A 25,833-nucleotide genomic window follows, 5' to 3' on the forward strand; every position below is an offset into this window, starting at 1 on the left:
CTGATTCATCCAGAATTCTCTGAAGCTTTTGCACAACCACCTTCTCAACAACCTTCCCTAAAAAGGGAAGGTTGGAGCCTAGATGAAAGTTGTCCAGAATGGTTGGGTCTAGCAATGATTTCTTGAGGAGGGGGTGATGGTTCATTAAAAGGTGGAGGGACAACCCCCTCTCTCAAGGAAGAATTCACCACCACCAAGACCTAACCACATGTCACCTCCCCATCTGTGTCTGTGTACTGTCATGCAAAGAATAAATGCTGGGATAAATGTTAAAGAAATATCAATGTTATATATTAAGACAACAATGTTTATTATATTAAACATAATATAAATATAAATGTTGAAGATACTCTATGTCAATAACTTCATTTCCATTTTCAGCAGTATGTATTTTATTTAAACTAGTTAGTTGGAGCAGGTGATGATGGACCCTGTTGGGTTCAACAAGGAGCTTAGATTTTTTCCTGATGACCTGTCAGGCACTTAGGCTGAGGCCTTGGCTGCAGCCTGGAATAGGCATGTGATGGAGGCCCTTGACCAGATTGCTTCTATGCGGCCTCCCTCTGTCCACTGGGTGCTCCTTGGTTTTCTGAAGAGCTCTGAGAAATGAAATGCCACAAGCAGTCCCCTAGAAAGCTGTTGGAGAAAGAGAAAGAGCGAATCCAACCAAACACAAGAGCTCATATTTGGGCCTACATTGTGGCGATAAGGGTGGCAAAACACTATTTCTCCACCCTTATTGCATTTGCCAATAGCCACCCAGTGGCTCTGTTTAGGGTGATCCGCTCCCTATTGGATGGGCCTGGGCCACAGGATCATCTCCTGGACTGTGGTGAGGAATATTCATGCTATCTGGCAGACAAAGTTGCTGAGATTCGCTTATAGTTGGACGACGACTGGGCAAGCTCTAATGATGTTTATGATGTTATCTCGTGATGTTATCTGGATTGAAATTGATTCTGACATGCCCGAGGAAGAGAACAAGGTTCTTTGTCTATTAGTCCAGCTACTTGTTTGTTAGATCCTGGCCCCTCCTGGGTTATGAAAGCAGCCTGGGAGGTGACCACAGGATGGGTTCATGCTGTGGTTTCAGCCTCTTTGAGAAAGGGGGTGATCCCACCAACCTTGAAGAAGGCAGTGGTATGCCTCCTCAAGAGGTCATAGCTACACCCTTCCCAGCTGAAGAATTACTGTGGCCCCCTCATGTTGGAGGGGGCCACAGAGCTCAGCGTTTTCCCTTCTCCTGTTCAACTTCTACATGAAACCACTGGGTGAGGTCATCCACCAGTTTGGGGTGCAGTATTATCAGTATTCTGATAATACCGAGCTTTACATTTCCACTCTGAGTGGCACAAGTAAAGCTGTCAGTGTATTGACCCAGGGTCTGGAGGATGGCTGGCTGGCTAGCTAGCTGGGGTAGAACAGACTTTGGCTCAATCCTAACAAGACTGAGGGCTGTAGCTGTTTGGACCCCCTAGGGGGGATATCACCATCTTTGGTCTTGGATGGGTCTGAACTTCCTGGTATAAGACTGGTGTGCAGCTTGAGTGTCCTTCTGGACTCGCAGCTACTGCTCAAAGATTAGGTGGCAGCTGTGGCCAGGAAGGCCTTTGCACAGGTTCATCTTGTGCACCAATTGCACCCTTTCTTCGATCAGGAAGCTGTTCAGACAGTCACTTATGCCCTGGTCACCTCACAATTGGATTATTGCAATGTGCTCGACATGGGGCTGCTCTTGAAGACTGCTCAGAAGCTACAGCTGGTTCAAAATGCAGCAGCGTGAGCAATAATGGGAACTTCTCGATGTGCCCATGTGTCACCACTTCTACATGAGCTGCATTGGTTGCCAGTTGGCTTCTGAGTGCCATTCAAGGTGCTGGTTATTATCTATAAAGCCCTGTATGGCATATGGCCTGGATATCTAAGAGACTACTTATTTCCGACTGTTTCTGCCTGCCCAGTATGTTTCAGTAGAGTGGGTGTGCTCCAGAACCCCTCCATTAATACCGTCATCTTGTGGAACCTAGGAAGCATGCCTTCTCTATTGTGGCCATCACTCTCTGCAACAGCATGCCCCCAGAGATAAGGATGGCACCTTCTCTCCTAGGGTCCCAGAAAGCTTTGAAAACCTGGATTTTGTCCCAGGCCTCGCCTTAATGTTTATTATTTGTTCAGTGGCCCCTGTTTTGTTTTGTTGCTTTTGTTGTCTATTAGATTATTTTATTCTGGGCTGTCTGTTTGATTTAATGTTTTTAGCTGTTTTTATGTTTGTTTTGTATACTGCCTAGAGTCCACTGGAGTTGGGCAGCCAATACATTTAAATAAGTACAGTACAGTACAGTACAGTACAGTACAGTACAATACTGGTAGGAGTCTAAAGAAATGTTATTTTTTCTTTAGTTTTTTTGCAGTCTGGAACATTCAATGTCGTTAGAGAATCTGGTAACTGAAGTTCCTAAAGTTTCCAGGCTCTGGCTTTTAAACAACAGACTTCTGTGCAAGTACACAAGCATTAAAGATACATAACCTACAAATCATATCCACTGTTTGTAAAAATACATTTGGGAACTGGCACTGAGATGACATTTCGTAAATTGAATATATTCTTCAATGAAATTATAGGCTTAGCTTGCAATAAACACCTGGGGTGAAGGGAATGAATTCTCCTGGGTAAAGAGAATTAACCTCTGAAATCCTGAGGGAAGTATGAACTCTCAAGTTTTGAAGTATATATCACTTAATACATGAACATTTACACTGACCAGCCTAACTAGAAAATGACCCAGTATTTACAGATACTGTTAATACACTGGGGAAGAAAAATATAGTAGATAAAAAAATAAACCCTAAAATTCCACTGCTACCCAACAGCAACTTGTAAAAAGTGATTTATGAAACTGTAGCCTGGTAGCTAAGAAAGAAAAACTTGCTTTTATTTTGTCCCTCTCCTCCAGCATACTAATTTCTCTTTATCAGCAATATGCAATTTTATTTAAAATTAATTGAAGTAACAATTCAAATGACATGAGAGTAGAGCTGACATAAATCTGTAAATATGCATGGGATCTGCCCCATTCCAATGAAAAACAGGTTATTTAAAGAATTAAGGGAATTAGTAGTTGAAACTCAACTATTTTTTCTGTTTGTCAATGAAGATTCTAAGTCATCCAGGTGGAATTGTCTGTAGGTTGAGTCATGGCAACTGGATTTCTTTCTTTTTGGCTGAAACATTTCGCTGCTTGTCCAAGCAGCTTCTTCAGTCTGGGCAAAGGTTGGTGAGGGGACCCCATATATGTCTTCCAGGGTGGCTGCATTGTCCCTACACCTGAATGGCTGTTAATTGTGCCATGGAGGTGTGGATTGCCTTTGGGATGTCTTACTCCTAGATCCTTTGTTCATCTCTAAGTGGATCATTAAGAGTGGCCTTCCTGGTGGTCTTAATCTTCCTGGGGACTGCTGAAAGAGCAGCATGAAAAATGGGGGACAAGTTGTGTCTGAGGCCTCTGCCCCTATTGAGGGAAGGATTTTCCACTTTGGCATGAATGGATTCCTTAACCCCTCTCTCAAACCACCTATCTTCTCTGTCCAAAATATGAATGTTGTTGTCCTCAAATGAGTGTCCTTTTTCTTTTAGATGAAGGTAAACTGCTGATTCTGGTCCTGTGGTGTTCCTCCTCCTGTGTTGGGCCATCCTCTTGTGTAAAGGCTGTTTGGTTTCCCCAATGTAGAGCTCAGAACACTTCTCATTGCACTGGATTGCATATAATACATTGCTCCTCCTATGTTTCAGTGTTGGATCTTTAGGGTGTACAAGCCTCTGTCTCAGTGTGTTAGGTAAAGGTAAAGGTTTCCCTTCACATTAAGTCCAGTCGTGTCCAACTCTAGGGGGTGGTGCTCATCTCCATTCCAAAGCCAAAGAGCCGGCGTTTGTCTGTAGACACTTCCGTGGCCATGTGGCCGGCATGACTAAACGGAACGCTGTTACCTGCCCGCCAAAGTGGTGCCTATTAATCTACTCACATTTACATGTTTTCGAACTGCTAGGTTGGCAGGAGCTGGGACTAGCAATGGGAGCTCACCCCGTCACGCGGATTCGAACCGCCGACCTTCCGATCGGCAAGCTCTGCAGCTCAGAGGTTTAACCCGCAGTGTTAGTGGGTTTGAAATACACCGGTATGTGGTGTTTTCCAAATATCCATTTTATCCTTTCCGACACGCCAGCCATGTAAGGAACGACCAGGTTCTTCCACAGACTCTGGGTCTCAGCCCTGTCTGCCATTGTTTTAGGTCTAGGGGTAGACTTAGATTTAATGAAGGCCCAATTTTTTCTGATGCAATTTTCTCACCTAACTTTCATTTCTGAAATCTGCACTGGGCTAGAGGAGTACTGAGAAAGAAAGAGTTGCAGAAGCCAATAATTCATTTGGCAGGGTTGTGGTGTGGGTAAGTGAAGAGATTAAACTCAGCCTCCTCTTCCTCCTCTTCCTGAAATGCTAATAATAATATGCATTTTAAAAGAATATGTGCATGTGTAGCCCCAGCATGTGAATCAGAAACTGCACTTAGCCATTTAAATGAGCATGTCTTCACTAAACTAGCTACAGGTACAAAGAAGCCTGCTGGGTAAATAGCCTTTTGCTAAATGGAAGCACCTGCTTTTCCCTGATCTTAACAAATTAAGATAAACAACAAGTTTTCTTCTAGCATTATTTTACATATTAGAAAAACATCAGTGCATCTTCCAGCTGTGGTATGATGTATGCTGCAATCATTAGACAATGGTTGAAATTTGATTGTGATCTGTATTGTGCGGCTTTTGTAAAACTTGGGTTCTCATCTGGTACGCATCTGAAAATCATATTCTCCTTGAACAGCTTTTATTATGCTATGAACCACCATCAATAGATGGATGATTCCGCAGAAATAAAAAACACATGCCACTTCATTATTTATTTCTCGCCCATATCCTACATAGCTGTCATCTCTAAAGTTGCCATAGTTTTTGAAAAGTGTTTCACATGCACAATCAGGTGGAAGTATAATGAAACACTACCAAACTACACTAACTGTTCACACTCTGACTATTCAGAGACATATTTAACCTCAACAGTATTTTCTTCTTAAGATAATTAAAACAATGAGTACAGCAAGAACAAATACTTACAGTAACTACTTACCCGTGTAAAGGTACCTTCAAAGGTGTGAATATCCATTTGAGGCTTTTGAGCATAAACATATGCATTGATTGAAAACAGATCCTAGAACACATAATTTTAAAATATCTATGTATGGTAATGATGGGTCAACAGAACCTTGGTTTTCTCTATCCCTTTCATCTAGCTTACATGCTTGTATAGAAATAATAAAGCAGGAATTGGAGAATGGAAGTTCTGGGCATTTCCCATGCCTCATCTAAAGCTTATTTTCTACATACTAGATGTTACTTGAAATTTTGAGAAATCATGATGAAACATGCTTTTACTTTACTTGTACTACGTGCATAATTTACATGATTTTTCATACATGGATTATTCTCATGTAATTAAAAAATAGCATTAGAGTCTAGAACTTCAATATATAGTATTTAGCCTATTTGCCCTAACAATTTTGTTATGATGATGCACGAATGATATAAAAATGGAAATGATACTCTGGATGCCTACAATGCAAAGCCTATCCTATCCCTACTCTCTGAACTTTTCCCCCTTCTTCAAAATTCTTGCTAGGTAAGGACTTGATCAATTCCCAACACTATACAACAGTCCTTAATATAATGTCCAATTTGTATCTAATCCTAGTATAATTGTAACAAAACTAACTAATGTGTGTACTTGTACTTATGCACAAATTGTTTGAAATATGCAAGAAGTTACCTATTACTATGGTTCTTTGATCTGTTAATTCACATGTATCAGCTCTTATGCTTATGCAAAGCTACATCTGAAACCTTCTACAGCTTAAAGATTTTATTCATTTATTTTTTAAATTTACAGAGCTGCCCGTCTCACAACTGACTCTGATTGGCTTAGAACATTGAAAAACAATATAATTACCTTATAAATCTTGAAATAAATAAATAAAATCCAAAAAATAATAACATCACGGGCCCTAACATTCCAACCCTCAAGCCCATCCACATCACATTTTAAGAGCCTTCCAAAAAGCCAGCAGGACTGGGGGCAATTTAATCTCAGGGAGAACAGTGTTCCACAGGGCATGTGTAGCAACAGAAAAGGCCAGCTTGCTGGGTCCCATAAGATGCATTCCACTACCAGTCTGGCTACAGAGTCCAGGAGCTGAGGTGGGGAGGTTGCTGCAAAAGACGTAGGCTGATACAATAGCAGCAGTCCCAACTGATCCTTAGACTCCAATCTAATAAACAGTTCCACATCCAATAATCTGTGGGGCAGTCCTCTGATTGTCACCAGAGTATCATGGATAACCATGGCCACTCCCACCCCCCGGACTCTCAACTGGTGCCACACCCAAAACTCAGGTAGGCTCATCTCTGAGCAGAGGGACATCTTCCTCAATGTCCATCCAGGTCTCAGTAATTTATGCCAGATGACAGAGGTTTTATTGCAGACTGACCTGGCGTTCAGCAGCAAGAGCTGAAAGCCAGGGCCGCTAAGGTCCAGCGACCAGTGAATGGGGCTGGGAGCAGGCGGCTGAAACACAACACTGGTATAAGACATGGAGGCTACATTTCCCAAATGTGATCTGCCTCCTGCCTCACCTTTCCCTCCCCTGCCTCTCCTCCCCTCCCCACAAACCTTCCATGCTGCTCCATCTCTGGGTTATGGAGTCCCATCCACATACCCTACTAAATACCATCTGCCCACTGGGAATTCCGACCCCAATGCATATTCTGCATGCTCCTAACTGCAGTGTCTCTTAATCTCCTCCATTTCTGAGACTTCAACAACAAAGCCCCAACCTAACAGAGCCTCATTATCAGTACTACTGAAAGAGGAAACAAAGGCAATACAGTGAAACTTTAATTTAACAGGCCTTGATAGAATGAACTCCAGATGCAACAAACGAAACTCCCATTGTATCATTTGTGTAGTGATGTTCTATGTTGATGTATCTTCTGATTTAACAGACAATCAGAAATAATGAATACCCTTTCCCTCCCAACTGATCAGTTAAATCATATTTTAACTGTAGTGTTGGTATAATGAGATGGTACCGATGATTTAATGGAAACCAGACTAAATGACTGCCCAAAAGGCGAGCTGATAAAAATCCAATTTGTCACCTTGCTTTATGAGATGGAGACAGATAAGCCCATTAAACAGATTGGGATAGTGGAAAAGATGATTCTCAGAACTATCTGGAGGATTTATTGTATTGATGGCCAATCAGGGACACTGATAGCCACAGTCAAAGTGGTTTCGAGAATATTACCAGGATTAAAAAGAAAAGTTCTGTTGTTCCTGAAGTATCTATTTTCACACAGAAGCAGTGCTTGGATACAATCCAAAAAATGGTAGAATGATCTCAATTCAAATTCAGGGTAAGCCATTTAACACCACAGTGATCCAAATATATGCCCCAACCACAGATGCTGAAGAAGTTGAAGTAGATCAGTTCTATGAGGATCTGTAGCACCTACCAGACAATATGCCAAATTTTCATTACAGGAGACTGGAATGCTAAGGTGGGCAGTCAAATGACACCTGGAATTACAGGTAAGCATGGCCTGGGAGAACAAAATGAAGCGGGACATAGGCTGATAGAATTTTGCCAAGACAACTCACTCTGCATAACAAACACTCTCTTCCAACAACCTAAGAGATGGCTTTATATATGGACTTCACCAGATGGACAACACCGAAATCAGATTGACTACATCCTTTGCAGCCAAAGGTGGCGGACATCTATACAGTTGGTAAAAACAAGACCTGGAGCTGACTGTAGTTCAGATCACGAACTTCTTATTGCACAATTTAGGATCAGACTAAAGAGATTAGGGAAGACCCACAGATACGAGCTCATTAATATTGCTAATGAATATGCGGTGGAGGTAAAGAACAGATTTAAGGGATTTAGTAGATAGGGTCCCGTAAGAACTATGGACAGAAGTTCACAACATTGTTCAGGAGGCAGCAACAAAATACATCCCAAAGAAAAAGAAAACCAAGAAGGCAAAATGGCTGTCTGCTGAGACACTAGAAGTAGCCCAAGAAAGAAGGAAAGCAAAAGGCAACAGTGATAGGGGGAGATATGCCCAATTAAATGCAAAATTCCAGAGGTTAGCCAGAACAAGCAATGTGCAGAAGTGGAAGAAGACAATAGAATAGGACAGACAAGAGACCTCTTCCAAAAAATTAGAAACATTGGAGGTAAATTCCAGGCAAAAATGGGTATGATCAAAAACAAAGATGGCAAGGACCTAACAGAAGAAGAAGAGATCTAGAAAAGGTGGCAAGAATATACAGAAGACCTGTATAGGAAGGATAACAATATCAGGGATAGCTTTGACGGTGTGGTCAGGGAGCTAGAGCCAGACATCCTGAAGAGTGAGGTTGAATGGGCCTTAAGAAGCATTGCTAATAACAAGGCAGCAGGAGATGATGGTATCCCAGTTGAACTGTTCAAAATCTTGCAAGATGATGCTGTCAAGGTGATGCATGCTATATGCCAGCAAATTTGGAAAACACAAGAATGGCCATCAGATTGGAAAAGATCAACTTATATCCCCATACCAAAAAAGGGAAACACTAAAGAATGCTCAAACTATTGAACAGTGGCACTTCTTTCACATGCCGGTAAGGTAATGCTCAAGTTCCTGCAAGGTAGACTTCAGCAATTCATGGAGCGAGAATTGCCAGATGTACAAGCTGGGTTTAGAAAAGGCAGAGGAACTAGGGACCAAATTGCCAATATCCACTGGATAATGGAAAAAGCCAGGGAGTTTCAGAAAAACATCTATTTCTGTTTTATTGACTATTCTAAAGCCTTTGACTGTGTGGACCATACAAATTGTGGCAAGTTCTTAGTGGTATGGGGATACCAAGTAATCTTGTATGCCTCCTGAAGAATCTGTATAACGACCAGGTAGCAACGGTTAAGAACAGACCATGGAACAATGGACTGGTTTAAGATTGGGAAAGGAGTACGGCAGAGTTGTATACAGATATACATATACTCCCTGTATGCAGAACACATAATGCAACGTGCTGGGCTTGATGAATCCAAGGCTGGGATTAAAATTGCTGGAAGAAACATTAACAATCTCAGATACGCAGATGATACTGTGAGGTTTCAGCCTGCATCTGACTCTGAAAACAAAACTTATCCGGACTCAGGGGGAAACCGAAACTGATCAGAGGCTTGAAAAAACAGAACCAGGAAGTGACTCAGCAGAGCAGGAGAAATGGCAAACCGGGACTGGACAAGCTCCAGTGGGGGATTTGAACTCTCCAATCAGCGCACGAGACAGGAGAGCTGAGAAGTGCGCGAATCAGAAAGCAGCCCGATTAGCTGCTGGAGAGAAAAGGCGCAGAAGGGATTGGCATAAAAGGCAGATGTGTGAAGAGCAAGCTGCCAGAGACAACCGATCCTCACAGCCCTTGAGGAAGAGTCCTTATCTGCGTTGGAAGCCTCGCCTGTAGCCAGAGTGGAATCAGCACCAGCGTCTTCTACCTCCGAAGAATTGCCTTCTGCTCAAGCTGCTTCGGAGGATCCTCTTCCTGCCGTTCCTGCCGAGCACAGCCTTGTGTCTAGCTCCGGACCTCGTCACTGCATTCCAGCGCAATCCAGGTGTGCAGCCAGCTTTGCTCCTAGCTCCCTGCTGTGCCTAGGATCTCCAGTCCAGTCCAGTCTTGCTTCCAAGCCCCAGCCTTGCCTAGGATCTCCAGTCCAGTCTTGTTTCCAAGCCCCAGCATTGCCTAGAATCTCCAGTCCAGTCCAGTCATGCTTCAAGCTTTCAGCCTTGTCCAGGATCTCCAGTCCAGTCCAGTCTCACTCCAAGACCAGAGCCTTGTCTAAAATCTCCAGTCCAGTCCGATCGTGTTTCAAGCTCTCAGCCTTGCCCATGATCTCCAGTCCAGTCTAGTTGTGCTTCAAACTCGCAGCCTTGCCTAGAATATCCAGTCCAGCCCAGCCTCCAAAGCCACACCTTGTCAAGTGATTCCAGTTCAGTCTCGCCTAGCCTCCACGTGTCAGCTCGGTCCCATCTGCGTGCCAGTTCACAGTTCCCATCCCTGCCTCCAGTTCCTGCCTTGCCACGCACTCTAGCTTCATCAAGCCCAATACCTTCAATCAGCGAGTTAGCTGAATTCTGTCCTGCTGTTCTGCCAGTCTGATCCTGCAGCCTTGCCTGTTCTTCCATCATTGCCTGGGTGGTTTTGACTGGAATGGACTTGCTTTATTATTCCCCAGGACTTTATTACTGTAAATAGTTGTTTTAAATAAAGAGTTTTGATAATAATTCTGTCTGGCCACTTCATAATCTGAACAGGACAGATATCACTTTGATGTCTGAAAGCGAGAAGGAACTAAGGAGCCTTATGATGAAGGTGAAAGAAGAAAGTGCAAAAGCTGGCTTGCAACTAAACCTCAAAAAAACCAAGATTATGGCAACCAGCCTGATTGGTAACTGGCAAATAGAGGGAGAAAATGTAGAAGCAGTGAAAGACTTTGTATTTCTATGTGCAAAGATTACTTCAGATGCTGACTGCAGCCCGGAACTCAGAAGACGTTTAATTCATGGGAGGAGAGCAATGACAAATCTCAGTAAAATAGTTAAGAGCAGAGACATCACACCGACAACAAAGGTCTGCATAGTTAAAGCAATGGTGTTCCCTGCAGTAACATATGGCTGTGAGAGCTGGACCATAAGGAAGGCTGAGCGAAGGAAGATAGATGCTTTGGAACTGTGGTGTTGGAGGAAAATTCTGAGAGTGCCTTGAACTGCAAGAAGATCAAACCAGTCCATACTCCAGGAAATAAAGCCAGACTGCTCACTTGAAGGAATTATATTAAAGGCAAGACTGAAGTACTTTGGCCACATAATGATAAGACAGGACACCCTGGAGCAGATGCTGATGCTAGGGAGAGTGGAAGGCAAAAGGAAGAGGGGCCAACCAAGGGTAAGATGGATGGATGATATTCTACAGGTGATGGACTCGACCTTGGGGGAGCTGGGGGTGGTGATGACCGACAGGAAGCTCTGGCATGGGCTGGTCACAAAGAGTCAGAAGTGACTTAACAAATAAACAACAAAGTGCAGTTTTTGAATCTGGCCCAAAAATGTGAACTTAGTGCAGATTAAACTGTCATTTTCAAAGGGCAGATCTTTAATCCTGAAATCAGACCTGTGCCATCCATGTGGAAAAGGCCAGTGAAAGCACTCATCTCACTTTTGAGGTTGACTGCACAGTGTGACAAGCTGCACTAAGTTCCTTTTTAAAAAAGTGTTCTACATCTGTCTGGAAGACCTATATAACTTGATATTTATGTTTCAGCTGGTGAACTAAAAAGGAAATGGTGATATTTTCTAGTTGTGGATTATTAGCCATATGAAGCAAAAGGATACAAGAGAACAGAAGTTTATCCAAACAAGTCCAACTTCCCTTGTCAATACATACTGATTGCTGCTGATGGTGTGAACCCAACTGAGATACTAATACTTCAATAAAATTAGACAATGGGTACTGAAACAAGAATGGTAACTGTCTTCCTGTCCTCTGTAAGCATTTCCCACATATTTGGAAATAGACAACACAGAAGATGGTTCAAACCAAAAATCCTTTGCTAGCTTTTGTAAAGCAGGCAGCATGAGAATAATGACTGGGGATGCTCCTGAATCCTTAATCAGCTGAACAGCAGAGGCATAGGACATAGGAGAACTGTGCCTGGATGAACCTTCAGCCTAAGTAGACTGTTGCACAGTAGTAATCTGATGAATTACTGAGAATAATTCCCTATATGACTGAAAGCATGAGAGGGAATGAACTGGTGATTGATGTAAAGCTGAAATAGGAGGGGTTCTAAACCATTCTGAATGTTGATGCTCATAAGCATCTAGGTAGGGCATGAGCACCATACACAAGGCAGAAAGTGTGGCAGTATATGATCTATTGGCCAATATTCCTCATGATCAAGAGGAGAACAGTACGGAGAATATTCAAATTAATCTACACAGAGAATCTCTGAAATTGGTGGTTTTGGTAACAGGAAAACCAACAGTCTGCCCCTGAGCAACTGAAACTACCATGAGACATATGCAGGACAGAGAAGAAGTGAGAGAAATATCCCTGAAGAATCTTGTTCATGAGGTAAGAAGTTACATACCTGATCACTCTGAGAGAATCAGAAACTTGAGGAGGGATGAGAAGGTGAGATGTGGCTGAGGATCTCCCCTTCTGAAAAAGATTCTTTCGACAGCTGCTTCTCTTTTGACTTGAATCAGTGAGTTGAAAAGTAGAGGCAAAGTAGGCAGCAAGCCACAAAAGAATGACCAATTTGGAATATGTGGAGTTGAAATTCTTGGAGATAAACCATGCATCTTTTACTTTTCAATCTTCCCGTAGTTATTCTTGGAAGGAATGGGCCTCTCAGATGAGTGATGGGCTTTAAATCTCTCAGGCATCAGAGGCAATGGAACTGATTCCTAATTGGCTAAATTGTGTGTGACTGGAGAGGCTGTCCTTGACTGATTTCAAGGAATAGTTTAACTAATATCTGTGGTTCTCTACAGCATTAGTACATAAGACTGACAAATGTTTAAGGCTGATGCTTCTTTTGCCTCAGAATTGGCAGCCTTTTAATATTTGCTTGTAAGAAAAGCAATTTTAATAAGTCTGTTTTATAAATGCCTGGCATGCTTCCAACAATTCACAACGTGCTCCTCTCTGAGGCATAACAATTAGAGACTATGATGCTTGATCTTGCAAGAATGACATTTACATAAGGTGTTCAAAATTAAAGCACCATGGCTGCTTGTAGAAATGTGGAATGAACGAGACCAGTCTGATGTAAATATCTAAAAAACTAAAACTTAGAAAGTTGAAATAATATGAAATTGCTATGGTAGCTGAAGAAAATGAAATACTTATGCCTAGGAGAATGCAAAGGGGCTCATACCCAAACTCCAAGCTCTAAACGTTTCCAAATGGAGAACCTACTGTAAATACATCAATCACAGAGACCACGATGAAGAACATGGTATTCATTAATTCATAACAGTTTTTCATGGCCTAGCTTCCTTGAAAGTGTCTGTAAAATTATTTCTAGCTAATTCAGATTTTTAATTTTCAACACTTTAGAGTTTATTCAGCTAAGTTTACAACCTTAATATTCCTAAAAACTAAATAAACCTTTCCACACAGAAGTTAATCTCAAGAGCTTTTCTCTGGTCTACTGAATTTTCTGAAATGATCTTTTACTGTGAATTTTGCTAAGATTATTTGTGAAAGCTGTGTTGCATCACACTGCATTTTATTAAGTTGTTATTGACTATGTTTTATATTTAAATTTAGTAAACACAGATGCAGATCACTGGATTTCATGTACCTATCACAGTAAATGGCTAGCTGCATTTATTCTCTATACACATTCCAGCAAGTAGTAATCTTTATCTAGGAACAGATTTCAACATGAAATTTCCCCACTCCACCTGAACAGTCATCAGGGATTACAAGTAGCTGCACTCATCTAAAGATCTATAATTGTACATCCTTCTGCTTGTTTCTGGAGCCCTCCCCTTTTTTAGAGGGGGACACAGAACTATAGACGTTTTGTGCTTATATCATGGATCGTTCATTTACTATAGTTAGTTCTACAAGTATAGTATGCTCAAAGATACCTGGATCAGGGCAAATACATGTCTATCTGAAATAACTTTTAACAGTAATGGCACAAGTGCCTGATTAAAGGTGGTATGACAGCTAAGTAGGGAAGTGTGTTGGTGTGTATGTGTTCCATTTAATTTTAAAAGAATGTAACTCTAACTACACCTTTCATTTCAGGTTCTGATTAATTATGTATACTAGCTCATCCAACTATTTTATTCATATTTTAAGGGTACAAATCATATTTCAACATCTTCCACCACAAATCACCTGTTCTAATGCTAAATCATCAACCATTTATTGTAAGCTTCACACAAGCTTCCATTCAGTGTATTCTTGTTCTTTAAAGTTAGTTTTCATCGGTCTCTTGAGAAATAATTTATATGAACCTAATACACATGCGGTGTCCTATATCTGCATCATTCATTTCTTCTCAATCTGTTATCACCTACAATTTAGATAATCCAGGCTATTATGTGCTTTATTGTTCACAGAAAAATAGGAGTCTCAGTATGGCAGAAAACTAATACCACACACATACTCATAATACAATAAAAACTATTAATGAAGCGAGCCAAGCACGGAAGTTTTCTTCCTTTACAGATTCGATGCTTTGCAAAAATTGTTCTGCTGGGAGCAAATGAGATGGCTTAAACATTTCCTTTATCTGAAAAAAAATATTCAGCACTCAAAATCGTTTCAAGAACAAAGAGAACACTATTTTGACCTATAAAAAATAGGTATGTGCCAAAAGCACTCATGACATACTTAAACATTATTACAACTAAATTTGAAATAAACAAATGAATTATTGCTACTGATTTTACATTTCTATTCTAAGGTCATCTATATTTACAGTATGATTAGAACTACAGTCTTTAAAATAGTGTTGAATATTTTGCATTGCCGCTTTGTAGGTAACAGAAATGCATACATATTTGTATGCAAATACTTAGATTTTCTACGTAAGTATGGGAAATTGACAACACTTCATATTACAAGCATATACAATTTTAACAATTATTTTGTAATTTGCTTGTAAGATGAAGAACCTCAGTAAAATATTTTGTAAGGATACATACAAGCATTTCCATAGGTCCTAAAACAATTAAAAGATGGTGCAATAATAACACTGTTTTCCTCTATAGTTCAAAATAATAATTTAGAAATCACTCTGGAGTTATCAATAATATAGAAAAACCTCCTCTATTAGGTCAAGGGCAACATTTGTTCACCTTACTTAAAGATCATTAAAATACATCCTTAATCATAACATGTAGTTCATTACAAATAAAATTGCTTCTGGTTCAATAAAACTAATTAAATGTAAATGGTATTGTTTACTGCTTTATGGATCTTTTGATATAAATCAGCCAGTCACTATTTATTGAAAATTACAGTGACCTCATTGCTGCTAATAAATTTACTTGATCACTTAGGCCGAAGAAGCCTGTTCAAGAATATGCAGTGTAGAAAAGCACCATCACACATATAACTATGAAACCAAGAAACCTAACCTGGGTATTACAGCTCAGGCATCATTAAATGACTTGTTGAAATTTTAATTCTCTGATCGCATTAAGTGGTTTGGGAAGACAAGAAAATCTGTAGTGATCATCTTTGATGGTGTCATCTGTTCTTTAAGAAAGCTCTAAAGTTTTGCCGGTTTATTTATTCTGGGTGTCACTGAAGATAAAGTTGCAGTCCCACACTGATGATGGAATTGACAGACCATGATAACACAAAAGACAATCTTTTACTTCAGAAAACTACAGAAATGAAAATGAATGACAATTATGAACAGTTTATGTTAAGTACAGTATGCAACCAAATTGCTTAATCTGCTCCAATAAAATTCTTGTTTCTTCTCTTTTAAACACTATTTTATATATTAAGCTTGTTTTTTTATTGTTGTTTGTTTCATATGTTTTGCAGTCTTTATAAGCTGGAATACCCTTTGGTTCTACCCCTTTCCAATTTAATCTTGACTGTTTAGCAGAATCTATTTTATTTTGTTCAAATAATTTCTGTAAAAGAAACCAAGATTTTTACTAATTTTTATATCCACAATTTATCCGTAAGGTCAAATGTTATCCCATGGGCTAGAGCTATATCCTAGTTAGGGACATTAAAAATTAAGCTGAATTGTCAACACTGAGGGTTAAAGGCTGCCAGAAAGCCACATCTTCTGACTTGGAAAATCAACTAATTAATCTGATATATTACGACTTCTCAGTGCAAAGGAAAAGAATGCTATTCCTGGCCAGAACAGAGTTCCCAAAATGATAATTAGAGATCACTGAATGCATATTTTATTTAAATTATTAATCCTAATTTATGTTAGCAAATGTTTTATGCCAAGCATATATTAAAACATTCATTAAATATTTTTTCAGAGCTGAAAACTAAAATGGTTTATTCAGTTTTATGGTAGTATTAATTTCTTTAAATCTTAACTGTTTTATTCTCTACAACTTGCAGAAGTAAAATTGGTGACAGGTGTTGAGTGTAGCAGTACTATGAACAAAGCTGTACTGAATACAATAAGCAAGAATTAGGGAAGAGTGATAAGCTTGAAGGATCTCCTCAGCCATTTTAGTTGCAGCCCAGCAGGTGGCATTCAAGAATTACTGTAAAATAGAAATCATCCATTCTTTTTACATTCTAACCACAAAAGCCTTACAAATGTTGACAGTTTGTGGAAGATATTTGACAAGCTATTAAATATCAGTGACTATTTTCAGGATAACTACAGATTACTGGGAACTGTAGCACTCAATGAAATAGGATTTAATGAAAATGCATAACTTGATTTTCAAGAATGTAAATTGCTGTAGCCATTCTCTTCACTCATTTATTTGGTACATTATTTGGTATTGTGAAGATGGTAAAAAGCAGTCATACTACATAGTAATAAACATACCAACATTCAGATCCTAGGACTTCTAACAAATGCAGTTATCTCCAGCACTATTTTATTCTCCTATAATGCCTGCCTTCTAAGAGTCTTCACAAAATGGCAGTGTCCTCAGAAAGCCACACTGATGCATAAATGGCATGCATATGGTGATGACACTATATAAATATCCGGCTTACATACTCGCATCCCACTGTCTGGGGCAAATAAGTAAGTTGTGGAAATTTCTAAGTTAATTAAGTGTGGGGGTTCCATTCCAGCCAAACTGCAGATAATGAAACCATGAATAATGAAATTATAAGTACACAATGAATCCCTAAAAACCTGCCTACCATTTGCACATGTACGCATGTGTTAAATGCATAGAACCCAGAGATATGTGAAATTTACCACAGATACCAAGGTCTGGTTTGTATTTTCTAACCATAGGTACATGAAATGGAAGATAATGAGATCATGGATAACAAGGGCCACCTATACTTAGAAAAATATAGTCAGAGAAGATAAGTGAAAATACTGTATTTTCAAGTAGTTTCTGTTTCAAAGTAACCTATCTACAGGAAATTAGCCACTGAAGTTTCTGTGTCCATTTCCTCTTTAGGCAGATTTCCCAGCTTTCTACTGAACACTCTATACATCAGAAGCAACACATACTAAGGGTGAATCTGAAGAACTATCCCTTAGTTTTAGCCTTGGGGATGAAAATATCTATTGGACTTTTGGGTGCTTTTCTTTGAACATCTGTGTTTCTTTTACTTTCAAAATTAATCATGTAGCATGTCAGGGATATTGTTTTGAATTAACAGTTCAAAGCACCGTGGACAGATGTAACATCTTGCACAATTTGTGGCTCCTGGGCCATTAAAAATATGTGTATCCCAGATCACCGTATGGTTCAGATGGCTTACAACTACAAGAACAGCCGTTATTTATAAAATAAGAATTTGTTTTATACAAAGCAAATTATTACATTCTATATGAAGAATTACATTCTATGTGTTACTGTGAAAAATACTTTTTGGAAAACAATGTCAGAATATTCAATACCAAACAATTTATTTTTTAAAAATAGTCCTATCTTTATTTTATCACATTTATATGAGGCAAAATAACAAAAATTCTCAGGGTAGCTTTACATTAAAACAGACCCAATGCATTCAAGGAAAAACCAGCCCTTTGCCTACACCCACCTAAATTAAAAACTATAACCATTAGCAAAAATTAAAATATAAGAAAGTTCAAGGTACCATTAAAAGACCAGTACTACAACTGTGTCTTATCTCTGTAGATTCAACTTTCTGAATATCACTGAAGTGGTATACAGCAATGAAAATGCAATAATGAAATTATTACATCATAGATGTTATAGGTGTGTATTAACAAATATGTGCAATGTTATATCAATACTTGATTTCTATCTTACATGTTCTCCAAAACTCAAGGTGACCTAGATAGCACTCCCTCCTTCAATTTTTTCTTAAAACAACCTTGTGGGTAGGTTGGTTGAGAGATAATGATTGGCCCCAAAACACCTAGAGCTTTGAAAGGTTTGCATTGGTTTCCAGCCGTTTCCTGGGCTTAATTTTAACATTTTAGTATTAATGCCACCATTTTTTAAATGATATATGTTATATTACATTTTGATAACGAGCCAGTTTGGTGTAGTGGTTAAGGCATCCGACTAGAAACCGGGAAACCGTGAGTTCTACTCCTGCCTTAGGCACAAAGCCAGCTGGGTGACCTTGGGCCAGTCATTGTCTCTCAGACCTAGGAAGCAGGTAATGGCAAACCACTTCTGAAAAACCTTGCCAAGAAAACTGCAGGGACTTGTCCAGGCAGTCTCCAAGAATTGGACACAACTGAACAGATTAACAGATAGATATAGTTTTTAAAGATTTTATTATATGTATTAATCATCCTGGAGTCAGGGTTTGGAGGTAATATTAAAATAAATAAAAAATATGTTCCCAATTAAAAAAAGAATTTGAAATTAAATAGTAATAGTTAAAAGGTCTGAAAAAAAATTAAAAGCACTTCCTTTACCTTGTGCCTACATGTGACTCTCTGAAGAACACATTCCATGATGAGAAAATCATCAAGAAAAGATTCCTAGTAGCCATCCATCTCCACTCATTTGGCAGGAGTCCCCCTCCCAAAAGATCTAAGGATTTGATTTGCCATATATGGAAAGAAATAGAGGTGTGCAATATTCAGATTCAATGCCAAAAAAGTGCTTTGGATTAGATGTGACTGCACTTACCATGCCTGTCAGCAGTGACAGGATGTAATCACATGTCTCCTGACCACAAACAAACATTTTCCTGGAATCACCTGGAAACAATACAAGCCTAGGAAGATGCATGGCTTCTTTAAAGATCCAACAACAGATACAGCATGTGTCTGTGCTGGATTTGAAGCAACTTTCTCATTTGAGATCCAAATACTGCATACCTCCAGAAAGAGATAAGCTTTGGAGAAATTGGCTGAAGTCATTTTAAAAAAATTGAAATGGGTCTTTAAATTTGGCCCAAAAATACAGTCATAAAAAGTAGTAAAACTGTGATCAACAGTCCACAGATACTTTTAAGACATTCTGAAGCTAAAACTTATACACCCTTCATTTCACTATTTTACCACTTTAAAATTTTGAAATATTTATTGATTTCAGGAGATTGGTGTTATATATGTTGATTAAAAAGGAATTCCAAAACAAATAATTATACAGCTGCAATGAAAGGACTAAAATGTTGAACCACAATGCTTACCCCTAAAGCTGGTAATCTCTGTGTGCAACTAACAGCAACTTTTAGTTTCCAGTCTGTTTCTCCATCCAGCTGATCAGTTCGAATAAAACAGGAACCTTGAAATTGCAAAATCAAAACAAAACCCCAAGAACATTACATATTTTAGATTCCACTAAAATAGAAACTGAGCTATGATTTTTTTTTACTGATGTCTCCTACAATTCTATCACTGTTAATTCTAGTAGAGCATGTGAAAAATTCCTATAGACACTTTTACAAGTACTATATTTCAAATTTAAAAACATTTCTATTTTTAAAAAGACAGATGGCACAAAATAATTAACTTCTAGAAAATCTAGACCAAGCATTTTTCAGACAGTTATTGAAACTGAACACATTGTAAATAAGCATAAGACAACATGAGAACATTACACTCCTATAGTATATTCTAATCAACAGTCTATTCTCCATCATACTTTGCAGATACAAGGCATTTCATGGTTCTCTTTACCCTTCCTGTCAATGACTGCTCTCATCCATCAATTTCATTTGGAATTATGCTATAGATCAATGCAGTTCAAGACCAGTGTGGCTCCTCTGAATGGTTGACTGCACATATATTCATTTAATAGAGCTCACACTATGACATGTATCGGCGAGCTGCATTTCCTCTCCACTTCAGCAGTTAATTTCATCAATAACTTATCTCATAGTCCGTTTCCCTTTTATCCAGAAAAAGAGACTAGTTTGTGCCAAGTCAGCTTTCAATACTGATCACTACAGCAAAACCTAAACAATAAAATGTCCCCCTACCCAGACATTTTAAAATCATTCTTTAGCACTACTGGCAAGACTTTTTAATGTACATGATAAACTAATTCTTAAGTTTGCATAATGAAGTTTAAAGAGCATAAAATTATATAGGCAATACCAAAGATTATGAGAAGTAACTCATGCCAAATGCATTCACTCTTTTTTTTTACTTGTAATTTATATAAAGTTGATTCTGATTTAGTAACAGAACAGACCAACTGACATCAACAGGATATAAATCCTTTTTATTTTAGTGCCTAAAAAGCATTAAACTGGAACCAATCCACAATTTCCCCATTATTTTTATCAATATATAGTTGTCAAACTGCACCTGCTAATCAAGTTTCTTAATGACAATATTTTTATGTACTTCAAGTTCTGTGGAAAAGTCAGAAAAATTTGGACTTTTTTGCCTTGTTTCTATCTGATGCTTTGGGGAACTATATTTCCCAACAGGGCCTTCCAGTTAAAAATGAAATTTGGATTCTAAAAGGTTTACAGTAATAAGGTATTTGTCTGTTTCTGTGTAGATATTCTGTACAGTTGGTGGAAATGTATTCAAATAATAAATTACTGCACAGAATTAAGTCATACCACTATATGCATTACCATATTAATACAACCTTCTTTTTAAAGCTCAGAACTATATTGGCATAACATTCCACCTACATTTAACTACAATAATACTATATCAGTTATTACTCGTAGCCCAGTCCATTATCAAAGCCAACCAGCTTTTTAATCTTCTAGTGTTAATCAGGGCAAAGGCAGTTTTGTAAATAAGCTTACAAAAGTTCTGAGCTTACAAAAATATTTGCAACCTGTCCGCTGAACCATTTATAAGATTTTAAGTCATGTTGGAAAAAAGACACATTTTCCTAGCAGCCTCTCATGGCTGGTGGTGGTGGTGGTGGTGGTGGTTTTGAAAATTCTAACTTACCAAAACTGGCTTTTGCCCAATTTGGCATAATAAATTGTGCCCAGGCTTGTTGGTGCTTATTTCTTCCCACCTGCTTTTCTTTCCTGTGTACCTGGATTTATAGCTGAAATCAGAATTACCTGGCTGCCAGAATTTAGCAAAATAATCTATATAACTGTAATCTCTGTGTATTAATATTTTTCAGTCATCAGTGACCGTTAGCAAATCTGCATTATGCCAAGTCTAAATACCACCATTTCCTCCTAACACAGCTGGAGCTCAAATTCAAATAGAGTTCTTTTACACTTTCCATGTGGCACTTTCCCTCTTCCCAAAACCAAAGATCAACAACTCAACCCAATGTACATTTACTCAGAAAAAAGTCCCACTTTGTTCTATAGGATGCAAATGAGAGTAAAACTGTAGCCATCATTAGTCTAACTTATTGGGTCATGGCTGACAAAAGGGATACAAGCAGCAAAGCTCTTCATAAAACAAAATGAAAACTGCAGGCATTAAAGAGCTGGCCTGATAATTGATGAGAGTTCAGTCAGCACAGTACTGAGCATGTCTGATTGATTTTTATTTATTTTTTAAAAGGCTAGAATCATCCTGGGGAATGTGCTGCAAATCAGGAATTTTGTATGACCACCTGGGGGCACTTTCTAGTCACCAATGGCAACCAGGCAAGTTGTTAATGAGAAGTCCGAGCAAAGAGAGATTATTTGAGAAGCAAAGAGAGATTATTTGACCTGGTATCTAGTTTGGGATTTTTAAAATTCTTGCTTGCTCTTTTACTTAATAGCAAATACAGTTAAGTAAGGACAATCCTGAGCACAGTCCTGCATAATTTTAAGTAGTAGTATTTGGACAGATAGGCTTTCTTACATAGATACAAACCATCATCTTACTAGTTATTCTTCCCTTTACAAAGAATGAGCCTGCAAGTGAAGAGAAAACTAACAGGGTATGTCAGAAAGACTTAAGAATGTCGAGCTTAATCTAGTCTTAAAGAGATGGTTCACTTTTCAAGCCCACCACCTACTTTCGTAAATGATTTTCCTACTGGTTAGGCAGGACTATCATATACAGGCTGCAGACGATAATAAAGAGATAACAGAAAATACCCTTTGCCGCCAATTATAGGTCATCTGGGTTTCTTTTTTTAAAGCCCACATATGTTGGTGAGTAGCTAGCTGCCTTAAACACTGAATGAAGGAATAAACATACAAATGAATAAATCAATAAATATGGTATGCATAAGTTGTGCAATAATTATGTAACTGCCAACTGTTTTACTTTTCACAATATTTATTCCTTATAGAACTGATTAGCAGTAATTTATTCTATTTTGTTAAAAAATGGTCATTGTCTATTGAATTTATATGTTTGTTTTATACCATATGTCGCTTAATATTTAGATTTTTCCCAACCATATTTAAGACACAAAAAAATTAAATGTTGGAAGAATGCCACACAAAATTAAAATCCATCAGAGTTAAATTTATGTGTTCAGTTTTATCTCTGCAGAAATGTAGAATAATGTGTGTGAAGTACATCATCTAGAATATATACACAACAAAACAAAAAAATTCACAGCTACATTATGTTCAAATATAGGCTTAGAAGAAATTAGGAAAATTTGAAACCCTTCTAATGCTATCTATAAGAAGGAACAATATGCCTTCAGTTAAACTTTTCTTGATGGCTCTTGAATTTTCTGTCATTTGTAAGAGAGCTGTGCAGCACTTCAGATTTTTTTTTTAAAAAAGGTACTTCAGAGCCCGCAGAAACACACATGAAGCAGCAGTCTGCAACTCCTTAAACCAAGCATGTCTTTTCCTGGGTTTGCTGTGGAAGACAGGCACACAATCTTAAGACAAGACATAACTTCAAAGAATTCAAGTTCCAAAGCATCCTTTTGTTTTCCAACATAGCTTTAATTTGTAATGTACTTATTTCTATCAAGGCTATACCATGACTGAAGAGGTAGGAAACAAAGAGGCAGGAAAATAGTTGATCTCTTCCTCTCCAGCACTGCTGCTCCCCTCAAATTCAGAATTTACAAGCAACTATACAAGCCACCAGAAGATCCAACCATGTGTGGCCTCTTTTAATTCAAAATTTGGTCTTAATGTGGCCAAAAGGACAATGGCTTGCAAACACGGAAATAAAACTTTAGGCATAAAACTTAAACAAACAAGGTTAATTATGCTCTCTGCACATCATAATAAAAATATTTGCTCAACACATTGTACAACTCAAGCCTATTCATTTTATCATGAATCGGCAAACAGAGAAAAAAAACCTTCTAATATTCATACATTTCTTAGTGCTCTGCTCAATTATGTAATCTGCATACTCTATGCCTGGCACCTGACTTCCCAAATTTCACCCACTGTCACCTCCTGGACACTTTCAATCAGAATTCTGTCAAATGAAAGACACATTTACTTAACAAACTAATCCTGCTGTACTTTTTGCATTCATTCTTGCTATATTTTCCTTTTAACAGGGAAACTTCAAAAATATGTAGAATACATAGTGAGATGACTACTTAGTATTAAGATTTTTATTGTGGCTCATAGTTTTTAGATTTTTTTTTCAATTCCATGTTTTATATGTTAGGGTTTTGACCACAGTAATAAATGAATTTGAAACATTACTCTAGTTATACCATCTACACCTGCAGCCTTAGCATTTTTCAACATTCTCAGAGCCAATATTTTTCATCACTTTTTCTTGGACCCTTACCTTCATAGCAGTCATTTCCATACAAATCTTTAAAATGCTCCTTCCTGCATTTGTTTGCCTTGGTTTTATCCCAAGTAATTAATCAGCTTTTAAAACATTAAAAAGCACATGAGGGGAGAACTAAACGCCACTGGATAACTGACTATGAATACGCTGATCACACTGGAATATGAAGTGGTAGTTCAGGTTTTCTTAGGACTAAAATGCATGTTATTATTGTTTGCAAATAATAATTGGTTAGCTGGATAAAATAGGTATAATTTCCTGTTTAGAGAAGATGGATCGTTTGAAGGGGACAGATTTTGATCCCTTACTCTTCTTCTGGTTGGTTTGTTTTTTTACTAAATATATTAGTTTTATTAAAATATATTCTGGAATTACAAGAAGATAATTCAGTTCAGGGGTTAATGATAAAGGTGGATATTTGTAATATAGACCATCTTGTGAGACATACAGAATTATAGTCTTCTTCACAACGCTCTAGCAGGATTTGCTGTCAATCACTACTCAACAGGAGATACTTGTTTAACAAAATATTGACTAGATATTGTCAGCAACTATTTGTTAAGTTGTTTTTAATTTTGCTATGCTACTCAGGAAAAAAGTAACTAAAGAGATGAAACTGGAATGTATATATATATTTGCTTGTATACTCAACTTGGCCTTTCTGACATATATAGGACTATGCTTCAGACTTGGTTCTTCCTTGTATAAAGGTTATATTAATGAATCCAAAAACAAATTATTAACACAGAACTAATATTTCACCATTTTTTTCAAAAATAAAGTATACTAACATGTTTTCTTTCAAGCAGCTAATACTTCATATTTAAAATCTATTCCATCTGTTGCCTCTCAAGTGTTGTATCTGATAAATTTTTCACAAATGAGAACACTAGCTACAACAACTAATCCAGTTAAGCCTCACCAAAACTGAATTATTAAATCTGCCTGCCTATATTCTGTTACAGTCTTCTTATGAATACTTGATTTTATTTTGTATAATTGACAAGACTTGTCAAGAAAGGGTGCTTCTAATGGCAATCAAATTAACTAATACAAGTGGCACAGTGAAGACTGTGTCAAGTGTTGTACTAATTAAAAGAATTGAGAAATAAGGTGTGTGAAATTGTCATAAAATGTTATATTTTGTAGTTTTAGTAATTTGTTTTGCTATGACTGAGAACTCAAGAGTACTCAGTTTTATGCTATACAAAAGAAATTTAGCTCCTTGAGAAGCAAGACTGTTAAATCATTAACTAATGAGAAGCAGAAAGGGGCCAGTACAATACTCTGGAGAATGATTCTGTTTATTTCATTCAGAAGAAAACTATATGCCAAATATTTATGCTATAATGTTGTCACTTGGGAATGTGAAAAAACATATTGGCAATAAGAGATTGATGAAAATTAGTTCTAAAGCATAATTTTTTCCTAATACCACTGAAAGAACTATCTACACTCAAGAGATATTTGATCTGAATTAAGAAACTGATGAAGCAATTGATTAATTGGAATTTAAGCCATCAGTCACTGGATCCATCAACAGGTTCATTTACATTCTAAACAATCAGCTTATGGTCCAATAGGATACCATGTATTAATACACAATCAATATAATACCCCTGAACTCATCACAATTCCTTATTGACAAGAACACAGATGCTTTTAATCCAAGCTTGATCACACTGCATATATTTTAGGGTTCTTATACTGACTCTGTACGTTTTAGGAATTTTTATTTTATTAAATGCTTTAAGAAACTGTTTTGCATTCACTGAAAATAATCCAAGACTGGATACTAAAACCATCTGCACATCATCTTAAGTTCTAATTACAGAATTTATACTCTCTTTAGAAATATTTCCACATCTAAAACCATTT

At 37.9% G+C, this 25,833-nt stretch overlaps 1 protein-coding gene across 1 annotated transcript in view; it reads right to left on the reverse strand.

Moving 5' to 3' along the window:
* Nucleotides 1–25,833, reverse strand: part of ATP9B (ATPase phospholipid transporting 9B (putative)) — a 172,587-nt gene that overhangs the window by 95,178 nt on the left and 51,576 nt on the right. The window contains exons 8-9 of the mRNA XM_063299021.1: nucleotides 19,485–19,579; nucleotides 5,178–5,258 (exon numbers count right to left, since the gene is read on the reverse strand). Of these exons, the coding sequence (XP_063155091.1) occupies nucleotides 5,178–5,258; nucleotides 19,485–19,579 (176 nt within the window). The remainder of the gene's footprint in view (nucleotides 1–5,177; nucleotides 5,259–19,484; nucleotides 19,580–25,833) is intronic.

The sequence above is a fragment of the Candoia aspera genome, chromosome 3 (assembly GCF_035149785.1).
Source record: "Candoia aspera isolate rCanAsp1 chromosome 3, rCanAsp1.hap2, whole genome shotgun sequence".
NCBI classification, from domain to species: Eukaryota; Metazoa; Chordata; class Lepidosauria; order Squamata; family Boidae; genus Candoia; species Candoia aspera.